Below are 19,821 nucleotides of genomic sequence, written 5' to 3' on the forward strand. Positions count from 1 at the left end.
CCTACTCCACCCACACTCCCGAAAATAGCTCCTGGGCCACCTTTCTGGCTTAGGGGTGTGTCAATAGCCATGGGTCTGCCCTCAGAAGGTCATGTGTGGCACGAGACCATGTGGTCCCTGGAAGTGAATTTCGTGGTTTGGGAAAGGAATTCCAGAATCTCGTGTCCAGAATAGTCTAGGAGGGAGTCGTAGGTGTGTCCTCAAGCCCCATGGATTTCTGGCCCCAAAGGGAGGGGGATGTCCCTGGGGGTGGGTACACGTAGGAGTGGTACTGAGTCTCCCAGTGCCGCCCGCAGGGTGACGTTTGTTACGTTTTACAAAGCAGTGAAGTGGTTCCTTGTATGGCTCTGTGTGAGAGTGCGTGTTTCAGAGGAACACCTGTCTTACAGTTTTCTTAGGTGGGAGCATTTTCTCCTTTCTGTGTGGCTGTTCACTAAGGCCAAGGGTTTGGTCTGGATAGAAGGGTCATTTTTGTTTACTCCGCCCCTCCAGGTGCGCCCTTCGCGCTCCGAGGCTGTCCACAGACCCTGTGTTCATCCTAGTCCTGTGGGGCGGGGCTGGGGAAGGTGTGGGTGGGGAGGTTAGCCCACCTCCAGAGGAGACCCCCGCCTCTAGGCAGGTGTGGGTCGGGGGGGTTGGCCAGCCCTGCTTCCCCTACAAAGAGGCTGTCATTGTTTAACGGGGATCTAAACTTGGGGAGGGATCACACACCAGAAGCCAACGGCAGGGGATTCTGGCGAGCAGCCCCCCAAAGACACTCTGAACCATGGAGGCTCCCCAAGGCCAAGCCTCATTTCCCAACCTGGTCCAGGAGCTGCCAGAAGACGAGTGGTTACAAACGAGGCTAAGACGCAGTTTCCTTTAAAATGTTTTCATTTATTAGTCTTTTTTTGAAGCAGTTAATTCTCTTTTCTTATTTAAAAAAATGTGTTTCATCCAGAGTTATACCAAAGTGATTAAAATGAATTTTCCACTGGGGTTATAGCTCCCCAGATCAGAAAAATATATTTTTTTCAATTAACCACAAAAGTAAAACCAAGAGAAAACATCAACAATCAAAAATAATCCCCAAATATCCAGGACAAAAAATAAAATATTTATTGATCTATCACAGCGAGACACAAAGAGATGGGCAGGGCAGGGGCGGGAAATGCTGTGAAGTACAGTGGCTCGAGGGAGGGACGGGGGATACAGTACTGCGTGGGGGAAACCCAGGTTGGGGAGGAGATTCCTGCCACCCCAGCTGGCACAGCCCCCACACCCCGGGCCCCTTTGCAGGGGTGTGTGTAGTGGGGCGAAGGGCAGGGCACAGGCTGTCATGGCAGGTTAACCAGGTTGATGGTAGGGTGCCCGGCCAGCTTGTGGTGCCAGGCGGTCAACTGGGGACAAGGATGGATGGAGGGATGGATGGATGGGCGGATGAATTCCACAAGAGAAAGAGGGCTATTCGCATTGGGGTTCTTCCGATCTGAAGGTGCCCCAGAAACGGGGAATAGCGATTGGTGGGGGGAAGAGGCGTCAAAGGGGCCAAGAGATGGTGTGACCGAATCCAGCCTGAGGTTTTTGATGATTGGGTACCAACTGGACTGCAGCCAGGGGTGGGTCCTGGTGGGCAGGGGGAGGTAGGACTGCCCAGGAAGTGTCTGCACCATTTTCAGAGGAGCCCCAGGGAGGAGGCTTCCTGAGGGGCTGCCCCTCCCGCCTCCCTCCCCCAGGAAGATGAAAGCACCAGCACTTAGCACCAAGTTCCCCTGGAGATGGAGAGTGTGTGGAGGGAGCACCTTGGTGGGAAGGGGGTGGGGGCAGGGGGCCAAGCCCACCTACCCCTTGCCTCTGAAGTAGGGGGCTTCCCGGGGCCCACTTGGCCACCATTCTCTTGTTTCCTTGTCCTGTGGATTTCCAAGTCCGCCCGGCCAGCTCTGTCCCCTCCAGAGGTGGGGACTTAGGAGGGGGCGTGGGGGGATGGGTCACAAGGGTTTACATTCTCCACCAAGCAGTAGCACCAACGTTGATGAGGTCGTGAGTCAGGGGTCCTGGGAAGCTCACTTTCTCTTCCGGCCACAGGATTTCCCCAGGCAGGCCCCACCTGGGTGGGAGGGGGCATATGCAACAGTTAGCCCAGCCCCTCCTCTGTGCTGCTCATGCCACCGCCACTGACCAACATCATCGCAGTGGGGAACAGGGTCTCCAAGAAGCCGCCAGAAGCCTGGACTGCACCAAACTCTCACTGCACAAACTCCCGCGGGGCAGGTGGTAGGACCAGGGCTCAAGGATGGGGTTGATGAAAACAGGGCTCAGAGAAGGGAAAAGGCCAGGGGGCCTGGTGCCAAGTCTGGGAAGGGCTGGGCCTGGACGGACTGGGCCTGGACAAGGTCTCTATACCCTGAATTCACTGCATTTGGGAAGCCTTTAGCAAGTGGCTCAGGGCAGCCCCCATCAGGGGAAATGGTGTGTTGGAGAAACGTGAGAGTTCCTCAGATAGATGAACTGAGGCAGAGCGGAGGGGGAGAGAGAGGGAGAGAGGGAGAGCCTTACTCATCCACAGTCAGTGGCTGTTCTGGGACTGGAACCCAGAATTCCTGCCCTCTCCTGGGGAGGGTCTGGTTGGTAAACCTTGTTTCTAATCAAGGCAACACTGTCTGGTAGTTGGCACCCAGTGGAGCTCCCATCCCTTTGGGAGAGAGACATGGCTTGTTACTGCCACCTGGTGGCAGCAAGAAGCCAACTGGGGCAGGGACAAGCAGCTCTAAGAAGCTTATCCAGGGTGTTTGGAAAAGCAATGGGAGAGGGCCACAGGCCTCACTAGGCACCCTGGTAGGGGACCAGGCTGGTCTTGCTTCTGCCTCTCCTAGCCCTGGCCTTGCCTCAGCTGCCTCATCTGTGTAGTGGGAAGCAGGTGGTGGTGGAAGGGAACCCATAGTCCAAGCAGCCACAGGGGTGGAGCTGGCACTTCTGTGGGTCTCCTTTGGGTATTGTTGGGAGGCACTTGGGAGGCGGTGACCAGGACCCACCCCACACACTTGCAGAGGAGTGCGTTTTTGAGCAAGCATATGGCTCAGTGCCAGGGGGTGGCCTCTGCCTACTCTGCCCAGTCTAGGCACCTTTGGTCCTGCTACCACCCTTCAGATTTCCCTAAGTCTAGGGCTCCCACTGTCTCATCCATTTCTCTCTCTGTCTCTGCTCCTTCGAGTTCTTCCCTCTTTCCTTCTCTTTCCCTTGGCTCCTTCCTGCAGGGGTGTGTGTGAGCAGCAGGGAGGCTGGGACTGCTAGGCCAAGCCAGGCCAGGCCGGACCAGGCCGGACCAGGGGGAGCCTGGAGAGTCCTGGGCCTAGTCCCAGGCCTGATCATCTGTGTCAGAGGCAGAAGAGGGAATGGGCGAGGCGTCCAGCTCCTCCGACCTCCCCACCCCCTTCCAGGCCGAGTCCAGATGTGCTTGTCCCTCTCCCGTACTGATGAACCCCCGCCCCTGCCTCTGTCTGTGCCCGCCCCTTTCTGCTTTCTGCTGGGGTTGGGGGCTCTACTCGCCTTGGAATCCTAGGGCTCCCAGGGCTCCTCCCTAGGCCTTAGGAGGTTTGCCTGTGGAGGGAGAGGTGGGGATTGGGGAGGGGCCAGGCTTTCCGGCCTCCCCCCGAACCCCCCCATGCAGGGCTGGGTCCTATCACAGCAGGTTCTGAAGGCCTTGCGAATCACAGCTTCTCAGGGAAGTCTGAGCCACTTGGTGGGTGCCCCTCACACCACAGCCAGACCCCCGCCTCAGTCTTGCCCCAGCTAATGTGCTGGGGTCAGGGGAATTTTGACCCCCTGGCCACCTGCTTGGTGGACCTTGCTCTTCCCTTACAGTCTCTTTATCTATGGGAACTTGCCCATCACTCTGCTTGGACCCCAAGCTGCAAGGTCTCTGTCTCACTGCTGGAGCCCAGTCAAGTGCCAGGCTGGGAGCTCCAGGAATGAGGACCCTTGCCCTCTGTTCCCACATCCCAGGGCTGAATTTCAGGTTCTGTGACTCTCCTCAAGCCCCCACACCAGAGGGTGAGCTGAGGGCTGTGTCCATTCTGACCACTCCCTTAACAGGATTCTCCTCCCAGCCCAGTAAGGGAGCTCAGGGCCTTGCTTGAAGTGGGACCCCCACCCCTTCTTCTTGCAGACTCACCGCCAACTCCCAGGCCCCCGGCTCCGCCACCTGCAAGGCAAGGAGAGGGGCTGTGAGGGTGCCACTCCTGGGAGCCCTCCTGGCAGCTTGGGTCTCGCCTGAGAGGACCTAAATTCTGGGCTTAGGTGCTGGGAGCTCCGGCTCTGCCTCAGTCACTGTGTGACCTCGGGCAAGCCCCTGGCACTCTATCAACCTCAGTTTACTCCATCTGGAACATGGCGTTTTAGAAAAGCTGATGCTCCCTGGCCTTGCAAGGGAGGAAGAAAAGAATAAGGAGGAGGCCAGCCGGGTGTAACTGAGGTTGTGGGGCCCACTGGAGGGCTTGGCTCAGGCCTTCTGAGCAGGAGATGAAGGATGGGAGGGGGAAGGGTGGAGCCAGAGCGGCAGCAGAGGGCCCGGGGCAGGGCTCTGGGGCATACCTGGGAAAATAGGGGATAATCCAAAGCCAGGTCTTGCTCCAACTCCTGCAGGAGGGACTTGGGGTTAGCATGGGGCAGGCCCCCCTCTGGCCTCGTCCTCTCCTCCTCTCTGCCCAGCACCACCTCCTCCCCACTGCCCACCCTCCCCATCCTCCATAGCCAGAGTGGCTTCTTCACAAACCTTGTCCCTCCCTGGCACCCGGGTGTGGGGCCCCATAGCCTCAGCTTGCCAGCCTGGTGCCTGAGGCCCACGGTGTACCCCTGACCCCTTTGCCCAGGAGGCTTCCTCTCCTGGACGGCCCCCTCTGCCCTCTTGCTTGGGTCCTTGTGCTTTAGCCACAGCTCCAGGATTTCCCCTGCCAGCCTGACAGGCCTTCTCTAGACCTGGACAGGGCTGAGGGTTTCATGGCAGAGGTGGCCCCTACCCCTACCTGGGAAGGGCCTGGCAGCTCCTAGGACTCCTCCAAGGCCAGCAGCACCTGCGAAGAGGGCGGGTGGGGTTTGGGACAAGGCGCAGTCCAAGGGGCCCTGAGCATCCCCTTTGGTTCTGCGGTCAGGAAGATTGTGGACAGGCTGTCTGCCGGGGGGCTTCGAACAGGACTGGGGCCTGAGGTGGGGGAGATGGGGCGGGCAGGACAGGGAGTGTTACTTTGCAGCCTACAGGCCTGGGCAGGAGGAGGGCAGCAGGGAGCAACTCACCATATTTGGCTGCTTTAGCAGCTGCAGCTGGGGACACACCTGGGGAGAGGGGGTACATGAGGGCTCAGGAATATCCCTTCCCTCCCAGTCATGTGCCCCTTCTGTCCTGTTCACCATTTGTCATCTGCCCACCGAGTTATCCTTCCACCCTCCTTCCACCCCTCCTTCATCCATCTTTCCAAAAGTCTTCATCAAGCTCCCACTCTGTGTCTAGTCCTGCCGTGCACACAGGAGGAGACTTCAGGCGGAATTAGGTAGGGAGATAAAATGATGACCCAAGAAAGAAATGTCAACATAAGGCCCACCAGGATGGCAGAGACTTTGGAGAAGTGTTTCCCTCCGTGCTCTGGTTTTCTTCTCTAGCAAATGGGTATAACCATCATTATCCTAATGAACTCCCACTAGAAGTGGTCATGTGAGTTGAAGGAAAGAGGAGAGGGAAAAGGTGGGATCCCAGCTGCAAGAAGCAGCCCTAGCTTCTGCTCGCCCAAGGCCCCCTCTGACTGCTGTAGGAGCCCAGGGAAGGGGGCAGGCCCACCGCAAGCTTGAGTGGCCGATGCCGTGGAGTTGGGGTGGGGGCAGAGAAGACAACTTGAGCAAAATGTGGCAAGGTGGGAAGGAGAGACTCTCTCTCTCTCTCTCTCTCTCTCTCTCTCTCTCTCTCACACACACACACACACACACACACACACACACACACACACACACACCCCCCCATAAACTCACCGATTCCAGAACAGCCCCTTACCTCCAAGGCCCCCAACCCCTGGGATAACTCCAGCAGGCCCAAGCCCTCCAATCCCCAGTCCTCCAGCTCCAAGCCCGCCAACTCCCCCTAAGCCTGTGGAGAGAGCTGTGTGTTAAAACCCGACCGGTGGGACCCCTGCTGCTCATCTAAAGAGAGCTGAAGTTTTCAACCCAGAACCCAGGCGGAGCCTGAGCTTCCAGGGCCTTTGCGGGTGCGGTGGGGCCAGGAGGTGGGGCTGGGCTTTGGGGAGACAATGCCCCTGAGGGCCGGTCAGGGAATAGGGCTCCACGGTGCATGGTCAGGGGCTCCCCAAACCCTGGGACGTGGTGGCAGCCTCCACCTCCACACAGCGCTCACCATATTGGGCAGCTTTGGCAGCAGCCTTGGTGGCAGCAGCCACGGCAGCAGGTCCAGCTCCTGGGGACACAGAGGGAGCTCAGGGAGCAATGCTCCACGGGTCAGCCTCCCCCCCTGCCCAGCCCGTGCTGGGGTTCCAACTCACCTGCCACACCACCTGGGATACCTACTCCACCAAGGGCCCCCGGCACTCCAAGAGCCCCCGGCACTCCTGCCCCTGAGGAGAGGGGGCAGAGAGTCAGTCTCTCCATTTCTGAAGGACAGAGTCCTCCTGACCCAGGGACATTAGTCTGGCAGGCAAGTGGTCGAGGCCATGTGACCAGTGGAAAAAGCACCGGACAAAAGGCCATTCGCAGTCACCTGGGCCCGTGTCTCTGACCAACCAGGCGAGAGTAGGCTCCCTTGAGCCTTGGCCCGCGCTTCTTTTCTCCATCCCCCTGGGCTAGCACTGGAGCTGCAGGTGGTCACAAGTGCTGGCCACAGCTGCCAAGGGGAGAAGACTAGTCTAAGGTTCTCACAGCCCTGAGTTCAAATTCTGTTTTCCCCGCTCAATAGAGCTGTTACCCCCCTGAGCTCCAGAGCCCCGTCTCCCTGAAGGAGGTGATGATCCTTACCCCGCTCACCCTACAGGTGTTTGGAGAGGAAAGAGCACACCATCTGTTAGTGTACTCTGAGTTTTGAACCACTGTCCAGAGCAGAGCTGCTAAGCATAGCAGCGGCAGGAGTTCCACAGTTCTTAATGCTTCTCACAATTAGCATCCTTATTATTCATTGCAATAGCAAAGGTGGGTACTAATATCACCCCCATTTTGCAGATGAGAAAATTCAAGCACAGCAGAGGTTAAGCAGTATGCTTGAGGTCCCACAGGCAGGAAATGGCTCTGGAGCCTGTGCCCTTAACTATTTTGTTTCCCTGGCAATGTCTGCTAGACTCAGGCTGGCAGAGCAGCCAGCAAGGAACAGGAGAAGGGCTTGTGGGTCACCGGGCCCGCCAGGGGTGGGGGCTGAGGAAGCCGGGATTTTCCGAGGTGGAATCTGGCCCCAAGTGGACTGGCCAGGGGCTGGTTGGTGTTTCCCTAGCAGAGGCCCTGGCCTGGCTCCCAGGAGGCCAGGAATTTGGGGGCCACAGACAGTGTGGGTCTGGCCAGCCAGGGCTGCTGAGCGCCAAGTGGAGGGGCAGGCATGTCTGCCACGTCCTCGTGGCTCGTGGCAGGCACAGTCATGCTGACAGGGAGGTGGTTGGGGGACCAGGGCCTTTGCTGGCTAGGAGGCAGAGGCCGCCGACTGACAGCAACCCTGGCCCCTCCGGGGCCCTGAGGCCCATGAAACTGTAATGACCAGAGGTGCTTTAGGGACCACAGTCTTCACCAAGGTAGAACTGCCCACAGGGAGGCTGGAAATGTGAGGGGTGTGTTTGGTTGTCCCAGGGCTGGAGGCTCAATAGGCATTTAGTGGGCAGGAGCCAGGTCTGCTAAGCTGTCGTGAATGCGTCCTAGAAACTGCCTTTTTCCACCCTGACCATCCCAGCCCTGTGCTGCGGGCTCCGGGCATGGGGCCCTGGGCCAGGGGGAGGGGAGATGGGTGACCAGGTGCTGCCAGGGATGATGGGGCGGCAGTAGAACCAACCACGGTGGTCAGTGTGTGGGATACTCACCGTATTTGGCTGCTTTAGCAGCAGCCAGAGTTCCAGGTCCTACAGAAAAAGGAAAAAAGAAAATATGGAGTGGTCATAGCTGAGCTCTGTGTTTGAGGGTTCTGCTTCCTCCTGGGAGCCCTCCCTACCTTCCTTGGCCGAATTTGCTTCGCCCAAAGCCCTGAAGCCATGGCTCCCCAGCCAGGAGCTCCTCCTGCCAGGTCGATCTCCAGTGTCTAACCCTGCCTCTGCCTCTGGCCTGGGGGTGCTTGAGGGCTGAACTGTGCCTCCTCCTCCCATCTTCCCCGTCAGGTGCAGTGCAGTCTGCCTGAGGCTGGACGCAGAGCAGGGTCCGTAACCACCAAAGAACTGGAAGCTCCGAGAGGCCCTTGCCGCAGCACGCTACTGAAGGGGAGCCAGGCTGGCCCACCCGTGTCGGTGGAGCCCAGGGACCTCCAACTTCCTCCCCTGGATGATGGGCTTCTCTTCCGTTCGAAGCCCTGTGACCCCTCCACTGAGGAGGTAGCGACTCTGATATCTGTCGGCCTGGGGCATCCTTGCTTGGTTTGCCCCCCATCTGTTACCCTAGTCATCTCTGCCTGCTCAGGAGAACCTAATGGAGAATTTACTATGAGCCCCTGTATCAGGTGCTGGGGGTTGTGCTGGGAGGGGAGAAATCTCTCTCTCCTGAGCTCAGGGGTCATCTCTGCCCAGCCTAGAAGGACCCTCACCTGCCCCAAAGCCAGGAACACCAGCACCAGGTACAAATCCAGGAACGCCAGCACCAGGTACAAATCCAGGAACACCAGCACCAGGTACAAATCCGGGAACGCCAGCACCAGGTACAAATCCGGGAACGCCAGCAGGAAGCCCAGCTGCAGCCCCTGGGGAAGATGAGTGGGGGGTGGCGACAGCAGGCAGGGAGCATGCCCCTGTGGGGGCGTCCTGCCCGCGGAGCTGAGTTAGGCCCCAAGGGAAGGGGACTAGGCCCCCTTAATCCACCCTCTGTGCTCCCACCAGGGTGACCTTCCTAAAACTCCCACTGAACACCAAGTCCAGCCCCTCCCCCAGTCGGTATTCAGGACTGCATACTCGCTACATCACTTTCTTTTCCAGCCTGACCTACCACTCTTCCCTCTTGGATGAGCTCATCTAATGCTCCCAACAGCCTCTGCAGCAGACGCCATCAGCACTCACTTGTCATGCACGAGGACAGGAAACTCAGAAGTCAGTCACTCAGTTAGTGTGGGGCCTGGGATTTAAACCTGGGCCTCCCTTACACTAAATCTGCTTTTCCCACCTCTCTGCCTGCTGCCTTGGGGACCCCCAAGCCGGCGTGGTTGGCCTGAGAAGCTGCATATTGTGGGGCGCAGCTCCTGCTTGGGTTGTGCTGGGCCAGCCTGGGCTTGGTGGGGTGAGGAGGGAAACACAGACAGGGCACTCACGGAGCTGAGCTTTGGCGGCCACCTTAGCAGCAGATTTGGCTGCAGCTGGCGTCCCTACTCCTGGAAGGAGAGGGAGCGGGCATCAGGGATGTCACCCAGAGAGGACTCCGAGGCCCCTCAGGCCCACTTTCCCACACAGCTCACCTGTAACACCGCCGGGGCCAAGGCCAATGCCGGGAACCACACCAGCGCCGGGGCCAATGCCAACGCCGGGAACCACGCCAGCGCCGGGGCCTAACCCTACAAGAGTGAGAAGAACTAATCCTTAACCCAGTCCCAACCAAGGAGGACAGAAGCCAATGGAAAGAGCAGCAAGCTGGGAATCAGGAGTCCTGGGTTTTCATCCCAGGTGGGGCACAGAATGGCTGTATGATCTTGGACAGTTGATTTTCCCTTGATGCGCCTCAGCTTCCTCACCCCTAATATGAGGCATGTGTAGGATCAGGAGTTCTTAACCTTTGGAGTGACAGGGACCTGTTTGAGACTTCTGAGGGTAATGGAGGCAGAGTTATGTAGTAAAGGGTGCTCTGCAAGACTGACAGACATGGGTTCAAAGCTCAGCTCAGCTACCATTTAGCTGTGTAAAGATGGGAAAGTTACTTAAGCTCCCAGAACCTTAGTGACCACATCTGTAAATGGGGGATAATGGTACCGGCTTCATAAACTTGCCGTAAGGGTTGCCTCAGCAAATGGCAGCTTTACAAAAAAGGGGTCGTTTGTCACATGTGAGTTTGGGGGGGTCAGTGGACCAGAAATTAAGATTTTCTCTGGCCTAGACAGCCTTGGATTTTCTGATCTGAATCTTCCTACCCACAGGTCCCTAAAGCCAAGGTGTGTAGATGCCCTGGCCCAGGCCTGACCGGCAGTTCAGCTCTAAGGTGGGGCCACTGCCATTTGCTCTATTCAGGAAGGCGTAGGCACATGGGGCTGCCAGGGCGGCCCTCAGAAGTACTGAGAGAGGGAAAACCTTGTCAGGGAAAGAGAAACACGGCTACCAAGCAGGGTGGGGACCGGAGGATCCCCACTTGAGGTCCAAAAGAGGGGCAGGCCCCAGTTAGCCTCAGCCAGCAGGAGCTTTGGGAAGGGTGGGGAGGTTGGTCCTGGGGGGCTCACCAGGCCTGTTCTCACTTCACTTTCCTAATTAGAGACTTTACCCACACCCCTGAAAGTGGTCAGATCAGTCAAAAGGCCCACAGTGAGAATATGATAGCGTGAGGGGGCTGCCAGACCCCTGCTCAGGGGACCTGAGGGAGCAGCGCTCTAGGAGGAGCACGGGGAGCAGAGCTGGGTGGGGCCCTTACCGAACTGGGCGGCTTTAGCGGCTGCTGCAGCGGCTGCAGCAGCTGGGGTCCCAGGAGCTGGAAGGGTGAAGGGAGAGGGTTGCGAAGGGGTCCCCTGCACCCCACCTCACTCTCCCCCACCCCCACTTTGGAAAGACATCCCAGAGTCCCCCTCTGGGGAGCTATCCCCTCTCCCAGAAGACCCTCTCTGGGGCTGCCTCCTCATGCTGGGGAGAGCCAGAGAAGCACACAGAGCCCCACCCGAGGCGGCCGCCTGGGTTCCAGGCCTGCTCTGAGGATGGCCCACTGGCTGCCCTGGGCACATCCCTTCCTTGAAAACAGCCCACAGATGGCGACAGTCTAGCTGGGACTACAGTGGTGGCAGCCCAAGGCTGTGACTGGCAGTTTCCAAGCCTCTGCCTAAAAGACTTGTAAAGCTTTCTGCTAAAGGGGATGTTAATTTTCAAAAATCTTCATTGTGCCTGTATGCAAAACTGTTCGAGGAAATATTTCATTTTGGAGGGAACCTCAAAAGGGGAATTTTCTCCCAGAAAGAAGATGGGATGTAGATGAGAACTCTGGTAGGAAAAAACAACCAAGGAAGGTTGTAACTTCATCTTATTGTAACTCTTAATTTCTTCCCTTTGGCCTGTGACTGGTGGAGGATAAAGAATGCGGGGGAACCGAAGGGTGACATGGGCCCTTCCAGCTGATGAGCAACAGAAAGGACCCCAAAGGAAATGAGGCCACCCCACTCTGACAGAGCAGAGCCCCGCAGCCCAGCTGGTTGACAGCCAGGTATCTTGAGCATCCCCACTGGAGGGATTTGCCAGGTTCTTTCAGCAGACTGGAAGTCCAAAAAGGGTCTTCCCTCCAAACTAGGGGACATTGCTTTCCTCTGCTCCATCTCTGGGCTCAGCCTTGCCATCTATAAAATGGTGCACTTGACCTGGGTCAACTCCAGGGCCCCTTCCATGAGACAAACCAAACCCGTGCCTGGGTTGGGGACACAGCTCACCTGGCACCCCTCTAGCACCTGGTACACCGGGTACTACACCTCCAGCACCTGGCACCAGCCCTCCCAGGGCTCCTGCTCCTCCAGCACCTAGAGGAATAAAGAAAGAGCATCCAGCTGTGCCCCTTAAAGCTCCCCCTCCTTGAGGGAGCAGAGAGTGGGGGTGGGGTGGGGACCAGAATGGCTGCAATGGCTTCAGTGAGCACCTTCAACTCACTGGTTTGGGGTGGGGTGATAAACTGGGCGCCAATAATCCTAATGGGGGTGAATTGAGACGGGCAGGAAGGTCTGGCGTGGCTTTAAGAAAAGAAGATCGGGCCAGGGGCTTCCAATCTTAGCCAAAGCCATTTCAGTCCTGGAGGCCGGGGTGTGAGCTTGCTCTGTCCTCTTGCTGGGGAGTTGCTCTGAGCTCAGAGCCTGGGCCCCAGGGCAGGGCAGGGCAGGGCTGGGGTAGCGAGAAGGGGAGGGTGCTCCCCAGGAGCAAAGAATACTGCTCTGGGCATGGGGGCATGCAGGGCGGGGCCACATACCAAACTTGGCTGCCTTGGCGGCTGCTGCAGCTACAAGGAAATGAAAGAGACCCTCAGAAACCTTGTTGGGTCTCAGTGGAGCTGTGCTGTTTGCTCTCCTGCCCTGAGAGGCACTGCAGGCCCTCCCTGCGCTCTCCCCCAACTTCCCCCCCCCCCCAGCACACTGAATCCCCTCTAGTCAACACTCCTCCATCCCCTCTAGAGCCCTACAGAAGAGAAGCCCCCATGCCTTCTCCCGGTTTCCCCAGATGGAACTAGGGCTCACGGGAAATGCCAGCTCCAGGGACAACTCCGGGGATGGCTCCAGGGACAACTCCAGGGATGGCTCCAGGGATGGCTCCAGGGACAGTAACTCCAGGGACGGCTCCAGGGATGGCTCCAGGGACAACCCCAGGGATGGCTCCAGGGACAACCCCAGGGATGGCTCCAGGGACAGCTCCAGGGACGGCTCCAAGACCTGGGAAGCCCCCAGCACCAACCCCGTGAGTGGGAATACCTCCAACTCCCACTCTGCTTCTACCCCTTTGGAGGGAGGGGAATTGGACAGAAAAGGATCTCAATGAGAGAGGCTGGGAGGGTCCTGGGGGATGCTGGTGGGCTGGGAAAGTAGGTGCAAGCCTCACCCAAATCTAGTCCTTGAAGGACAATAAACCATAGAATGCTTGGGCCCCTGCTAGCCTTTTCCAGGAAGCCTTTATTGATAACCTCCCTCAGCATTTCCCCAACCCTCTCTTCACGGATTGGGATAGGGCCGCTTTGTTGGCTGTGGAGAGGCTGTGGGCAGGTTCCATTTCCCCAGCCAGGCTCTGGCTCCTCTGAGAGGGGCCCTGGCTGGGGCAGGGAAGGTCGGAGACACTGTCCCCACTGGGAATGCCATTAGAGGACTCTCCTATCACTCAGCTCCATGGCCTCATGGTGGGAGACCACTGGGGGAGACATCATCCTGGGGCCCAACAGTCCAACTTCCCAGCTCTGCCAGTGACTTGATGTATAACCCTGGGCAAGTCGTGCCCTTTCTCTGGCCAGAACAGGGCAGGGTGAGGCAGAGCAATCAGTGCACTCACCATATTTGGCTGCTTTAGCAGCTGCAGCTGGTGACACAGCCCCTGGAGAGACCCAAGGGGACACAAGTGATTAGGAGAGAATGGAGGAGAGATGCTCAATATACATTTACTTCTCACTCATCTGTCCAGTCTATCTCTATCGAGCCAACCCAATGGATGTCTATCTGTTTACTCACTCACGTCTCCACCTGTTCATTAATGTACTTAGCCACCCATTCATCCATCCACTTACCTGTCCATTGTGCCTGTCCATTTGTTTGTCTATCCTTAGACTTCAATCCAGCCACTCAGCTGCTTATCTCTCTGTCCATTCATGCACCCATCTATCCATCTATTTATTCATTCATCTAAACATTCATCGAACTATCTATCCAGCCATCCATTTTGCATTGCCTCCTACCATTTATCTATTCACCTGTTCATCTAACCATGTGCTCGTCCATCCCTTCATCTATCCACCACCCATCATTCTAACCACTTATGGAGTCTCTCACCTGCCTTTTCACCTGTCTTTCCATCTATCCATTCATCTCCCCATCCACTGTTTTACCCATGTATCTATTCTTTCATTATTTATCCATCCTTGTATCTGTCCATTCATCCTCTTATCCATCAACTTCTCTACTCATCCACATGGGCATTCTCCCATATACCCAGCTGCCCCTCTGCCCATCTATCCATCCATCCATCCATCCATCCATCCATCCATCCATCTATCCATCCATACATCCACCCACCTATTTACCCACCAGTTACTGAGCATCTATTTAGCTAAGGGAAGAGAACATAGAGATGACAAAGTCATGGCTTCTTCCCCCAGAATCACACTGACAGCCAGAGGTTAGTTGGAGAAGATAATGCTGGCAGTTACTAGTTAGGAGGTTGTTATAGCCTAAGGGCAAGATGAGTCATGGCCAAGGGTACGGGAGAAGAGGATAGATGAGTGAAATGTTAAGGAGAATCTAAAAGTCTTGGCAATAGTTTCAATATTTCTCTTAAACACACACACACACACACACACACACACACACACACACACACACACACAGAGCCCAGCACACTTGGTCTACCCACAATACCTGGGACTCCAACACCTGGGACCCCAACACCTGGGACCCCAACACCAGGGACTCCAACACCAGGGACTCCAACACCTGGGACTCCAACACCTGGGACCCCAACACCAGGGACTCCAACACCAGGGACTCCAACCCCAGGGACTCCAACACCAGGGACTCCAACTCCTGGGCCACCAGGCAACAAGCCTCCAGCAGCTCCTGTGGAAGGAAAGGTCTGTTCTGGCCTGGATCCTGTGGGAATCTCAGAGGGCCTCCAAGGGCCTGGCTCTTGGGAGCTGTGAGAGTGGCAGGTACTGAGTGCAGAGTCCCAGATGGGCTGGCACTGCCTACAGAGCTCTAAGTGTTTGGCTCTGTGGGTGGAAGAGCATGGTCTATGTCTAAAGCGAATTCGGAGCATACCACTAGCACACAGGCAGTGAGTGCAGCAGCTATGGGTTGGCCTTGGGAGTAGTGTGGAAGGAGCCAGACGCTCCGCAATGGTCCCACCTCACTGCTGGGCCAATCAGTGGAGAACAACAAAGAGGGCCAGGCAAAGTGGCCAGAATGGGTAAACCCATGTTTGGGGAGGTGGAAGTGAAGTTTCCACAGATGGATGAAAGCAAAGTCTACCCAACCTTGGAGGACTGAACAGGCCCCAAGGGTCTGAGGGCCGGCTGGAGCCCTGGGCTTGCCTTCCCTGGGGGCACTCACCATATTTAGCTGCCTTAGCAGCCGCAGCAGCCGCCTGAGCAGCAGCACTCGGAATCCCAGCCCCTGGAGAGACAAGAGGGCCGCAGCGGGTGAGATCTTTCCCTGGGGGCCTTCTCAAGGACACCCCGCCCCCTGCTGGAATAGACACTTACCTGCAATGCCTCCAATCCCGGGAATTGCACCGGCCCCTCCAATGCCAGGGAGAACTCCGGCTCCTCCAGCACCTGCTGGGATGGGGATAGTTCAGATATAGCTCCCAGGGCCCCTCCTGAGGCCAGGAAGAAAGGCCACTTAGATGCTGGCATTTAAACCAGCACGATCTCCTCTGGGAATGAGGCCCAGGCATCTCTGAGTGAGCCTGCTTGAGAAGGTCCCCACCCCACTGCTCATTGACTCACCCCCAAAGTGTCCATTTCAACACGCTCATTAAGGGACTTGTATGTTTTCAGACAAATCCCATTCTAATCACTGCCACATACTGAGAAACCACAAGCGGCCGCTCCCCGGGCCAGAGGGGCCCCTGTAGGAATGTTCAAGGCTTCCTCTCCCTGTGTTCCGAAGACTCGGCCAAGTTTGTAATCCAAGCGCCTGGCTGCCTGGGTCTGGCAGCCCCTCACCGCCCTGCTCTCCTGCTCCCACATTCCACCCTTAGGGGCCTAGAGGGAGGGTCTGTGGGGCCTCCTTGGGGCAGGCTTCCAGCCTAGTGCTTCCCTCTACATTCTCACCCGCTTGGCTGGTGGGCAGATGTTTTCTGTCCCACCATGACGACAGGAAGGGCTCCCCTGGCACTGGGGATGAAGGTGAAGACATTAGCCCCAGTGATCTGTCTTGGGACTGGGACTACCCGGTGCAGGGGGACAGATGTCCACTCTGCTCACCTCGTGGGTACAGGGAAGGCCATGCCGTGTCTGCCAGCCAAGACATCATGAGCTTGAGGAGCTAGTTAAAAATTTTTATAGTATGCACTAAATTGGTACTAAACTATTAAATTTTTAAAATGCTCATATAGGTCCCACCTAAAATAATCACTCTAACCACCACAGCACTCGTTCCCTCTACACGGGCCCCTTCTTCCTTTTTTAACCACAGGGCCAACTCCACCTATATTTTAAGGCCTGCAGTCTCCAGCAAAGCTCTTACCTGTACCTCGTCTCTAAAAAGGAGGGAAGGAGGGATAATTAGTTGGGTGAGTGGATGGATGAAAGAATGGAGGGAGGGAGAAATGAATGGATAGAGGAGTGGATAAAGGAATGGATAGAGGAATGGATGGACGGACAGATGGATGGATGGATGATGGAGAGAGGGATGGGGGAAGAATAAATGAATGGAGGGAGGGAGGAAGGAAGGAATGGGTGGTGTTGAAAAAGGTGGAGAAATGGGGGTGGGCTGGGGAGGAGCTGCCTTGGTTGGTTTGCTGTGAGGCAGGCTCTCATTGGTAACAGGGATGGCGAGGTTGGGGGGCTAGGGGCTAGCAGTTAGGAACTCCAGAAGTACTCACCATACTTTGCTGCTTTAGCTGCTGCTGCTGCGGCAGCCTGAGGGCCAACCCCTGAAGGAGAGGAAGGAGAGAGACTGAAAACTGTGCCCCTGACTCTCCAGAGCCCTGTTGTTCCAGTCGTAGGAGAACCACCTGTTCACATGTAGGTGGGGGGCTTCGTAGCCAGCAGAGACTGATAGGGCTGCCCCACCCAGGATCTTTCTCCAGGCAAAGACTGGGGTCTGAATGCAGGGTGGACTGGTCTGATTTCTAGAGAGATCCTGGCCAGCTCTAGAGCTCTGGAGCCTGGGTGATCACGGCCCCTTTGGCTGGCAGCGGGGTGAGGCTTTCCTTACCTGTCCCTGTTGGGTACCCAGCCTTGGCCGCGGCACCAGCAGCTCCTCCAGGTCCGTAGCCTATAAAACGGAGAGGCTCACGGGGCATCCATGCTGACCTCACTGTAGCTGCCCCCGGCCCTGCCCTTCAGGGGCTGGGCTACCCGGAGTCTCTACTTGTCACCCCCAGCCAGAGTTAAAACAAATTCAAATGTGTGTAAGGGATGGTTACTTCCACTGTACGGACTAAGACACTGAGGCTCAGAGAACAAGCTGGTTCTCCCAGAGCCTGATGATAAGTGTGAGGGCCAGGATTGAGAACCAAGCTGTCTGAGTCCAAGTTCCACGTTCCTTCCTTAGGGAATTTCCTTTCCACTCCCACCCCCAGCTGGGTGCTCTCCTAGCCCGGGGCTGGGGCTGCAGCTTCCTTGCCAGGACCCTGCATCTGGAAGGAGCCGGAAGCCTGTCAGCCTTGGAGGGCTTTACTCACCATAGGGCAGTTTCCCAGTGCTGTAGGGCAGTCCGTAGCCACCTGAGGAGAGGGTAGGGTGGGCTCAGGCACTGCCCCATGGCAGCCCCATGCCTTGCTGGGCTCCCACTACCTTGGTGGACAGACCTATTCCCACAGTTGCAGAGGCCTGAGACCCTCTCAAGGGTCATAAGCAGCTCATAGAGACTCTCAAGAGAGCAGAGGCCCTGGGTGGGAAAGGGAGATGGGGTACCCTGCCAGGTCCCTAGTGTCTGAAGAGCTCCCTTACTCCCCTCCCTAATAAGAAACATCTCATTGTGTAAGCTGGCGGAGGGGGTGTTGATGTCAGAGTGGTCTTTTTCCGATGAACAGTGTTTCTTCCCATCAACGCAAATGGTTTCCTATCAAGGCCCTGGGTCTTGATGCCTTTGTGTGCCTGTGTGTGTGTGCGCAGGTGTGCACACGAGTGAGACCAACACCTGCGGGATGGCTTCCCCAGGTTTTCCTCTGCAGGTGATCAGAAGTGAGGTTCAGTACCCAGGTTTCCTGACGCCCCCCGCAGGAGACACTGGTGGCCAAAACAGGGCCGCCCACAAGCTGCCTTCTCAGCAGTGAGACCCGGTGAGTAAGAGCCTCTTGAATCCTCCTTCTGACTTACCTGGCAGCTTGGGTGCCTTGATGGGGTACCCCAGGGGGACCCCAGGCTGCTGACCCCCAAATGGTCCAACTCCTTTGGGAACAAGGGAGCAAAATCAGGTCCTAGCAACTTGGACCAGCAGCTCCTGCTGAACCCCCAGCCTCACTCTCTACTTTCTGCTCAGGTAAAATGAGCTCCCACTGCATCCAGAAACCATCCTGCCTAGAGGGTGTTCCTGCCTTGCTGTCAACTGGTCATCTAAGTCCTGCCAGTGCTGGGCCATTTCCTACAGAAAGCTGCAGAATCCACTCCCTTCCACAGTTGGGGTCTGCAGCCCTTGCAGCATTTGGCACAGACTGGTAGGTTTTCCGGGCTCATGTGGGCGGCTACCCATGAGGGGTTGAGACTGGGGAAGCAGGCCTGTGATTGATGCCACTTTGTACTGGAGCCAGTCCAAGGCCTGGAGTTGCAGGCACGAGGGAAACAGGACAGGCCTGATAGGGTTCTGAATGCTCAGCCTCTCCCAGGGCAGAGCCCCTGCCTGGCTGGCCAGCGTGCTCGCCTGCCCACCCACTGGGGATTCTTGCCTTGCCTCACCTGGGATTCCAGCAAAAGCTCCGCCTCCACCTGTAATGATGAGGAGCCATCACTGTAGCCCTTCTACCATGGGCGCAGGGTACCGAGGCGCCAATGACTGGTGCCAGGCAGCACAGAGAGGTGGGCCGGCCCGAGGAGTGGCCGGTTCTACCCACATCTCCTGGCTTATGCTGCCCTCACATACACTCAGGATTTCTGAGAGGTGTTCTGTCCATCTCTGCCAGCTGTACCAGGGCTGGAGCACAAGGGGTGCCCACCCGCAGGGCACTGAGCCCAGGGTCCCCAACCCCACTCCCGTTCTCCACCGCCACAAGGGCCTGAGAGTGGGTGCAGGCTTCCACCGTGGGTCCCCAGCCCGCTGTTTACATACCTGGGGCCTTGGGCTTGATTCCTGTTCCAGTGGGAACCCCAGGGAGCACCCCCACACCTGGGAACCGACCTCCTGAGGGGGCAAAGGGGGGCGCTGGCAGTGAGGGTGGGAAGGCAGCCCTCGAAGGCCCCGCCAGCCTGGCACCCTCACTACCCCTTGGGTCACACAGTTGACCTCTTTCTGCACTGACCGCCAGTGACAAACAGCTCATGTGGGATGGGGGCTGTTTAGTGGTGACTTCCCTTCCTTGTCTGACTCAGAAGAACTGAATTTTAATCCCATTTCCTAGCTCTGTGATATTGTGCCTCAGTTGGCCTCGTCTCTAAGCTGGAATGAATTTCTGGCCACCCTCTCCAGAGAAGACAGACAGTAAAAGCTGGCATGAAGTGGGAGCCTATGCCCTTTCGGGGCCGTTGCTTGACATGCATTCACAACCAAACACACACAGCCATCTGCTGTGGCCGGAAACTCTGCATTTGCCAGTGTCTGGTGCTCCCACCTCTCCTGTCTCCCTTGGGACTGGGCTACCTCGGTCAGAGGGACAGAGGGAGGGACACTGTCAACAAATATCGCAGAACAGCCTAAGCCTGGGCTTTTGGGGGAATTCAGGAGGTCACATGTTGGGTGGGGTGGCTAGACCCTGGCAGGGAGAGGAGGGTGAGAGGGCAGCTTCGAGGGTCTCCTGCGGGGCGGGTGCTCTGGGCGGGCTCCCTGGTGACTCATGGCTTTTGGGAATCAGCTGGCTACACTGGGGGTCTGGTGTGTCCTTGGGGGCCTACCTCAGGCTGTGTCAATGATCTGGTTCTGGGCCTGGGGTCAGGGCTTGG

General features: G+C 57.1%; 1 protein-coding gene and 3 long non-coding RNA genes across 4 annotated transcripts; all 4 read right to left on the reverse strand.

Moving 5' to 3' along the window:
* Positions 1 to 4,568: 4,568 nt before the first annotated feature.
* LOC129083414 (uncharacterized) lies at positions 4,569 to 5,309 on the reverse strand. The gene is made up of 3 exons (XR_008530480.1): positions 5,269 to 5,309; positions 5,001 to 5,048; positions 4,569 to 4,614 (listed from the first exon to the last, which is right to left on the reverse strand). It is a non-coding gene; the product is annotated as an uncharacterized LOC129083414 (long non-coding RNA).
* A 741-nt stretch (positions 5,310 to 6,050) lies between these two features.
* Positions 6,051 to 6,591, reverse strand: LOC129083415 (uncharacterized). Its single transcript, XR_008530481.1, has 3 exons — positions 6,519 to 6,591; positions 6,374 to 6,433; positions 6,051 to 6,109 (listed from the first exon to the last, which is right to left on the reverse strand). It is a non-coding gene; the product is annotated as an uncharacterized LOC129083415 (long non-coding RNA).
* Positions 6,592 to 9,154: 2,563 nt separating this feature from the next.
* On the reverse strand, positions 9,155 to 12,469 carry ELN (elastin). The gene is made up of 7 exons (XM_054589156.1): positions 12,460 to 12,469; positions 12,277 to 12,306; positions 11,750 to 11,836; positions 10,753 to 10,809; positions 9,596 to 9,691; positions 9,452 to 9,511; positions 9,155 to 9,177 (listed from the first exon to the last, which is right to left on the reverse strand). The coding sequence occupies exons 1-7, from the start codon at positions 12,467 to 12,469 to the stop codon at positions 9,155 to 9,157; spliced, it is 363 nt and encodes a 120-aa protein (XP_054445131.1).
* Positions 12,470 to 12,547: 78 nt separating this feature from the next.
* On the reverse strand, positions 12,548 to 14,498 carry LOC129083416 (uncharacterized). The gene is made up of 3 exons (XR_008530482.1): positions 14,420 to 14,498; positions 13,341 to 13,382; positions 12,548 to 12,733 (listed from the first exon to the last, which is right to left on the reverse strand). It is a non-coding gene; the product is annotated as an uncharacterized LOC129083416 (long non-coding RNA).
* Between the last annotated feature and the right edge of the window lie 5,323 nt (positions 14,499 to 19,821).

The sequence above is a fragment of the Pteronotus mesoamericanus genome, unplaced genomic scaffold, assembly GCF_021234165.1.
Source record: "Pteronotus mesoamericanus isolate MK-2021 breed Mesoamerican mustached bat unplaced genomic scaffold, CSHL_Meso_final scaffold_167, whole genome shotgun sequence".
Lineage (NCBI taxonomy): Eukaryota > Metazoa > Chordata > Mammalia > Chiroptera > Mormoopidae > Pteronotus > Pteronotus mesoamericanus.

What these genes read in the sequence shown, in the direction of transcription:
- ELN (XM_054589156.1), bottom strand. An exon ending in CGCCAAGGCAGCCAAGTTTG is followed by an intron (nt 11,837 to 12,276) that starts GTATGTGGCCCC and finishes TTATTCCTCTAG; the next exon opens with GTGCTGGAGGAGCAGGAGCC. An exon ending in GGCCGCCAAAGCTCAGCTCC is followed by an intron (nt 9,178 to 9,451) that starts GTGAGTGCCCTG and finishes CGTCTGCTGCAG; the next exon opens with AGGCTGTTGGGAGCATTAGA.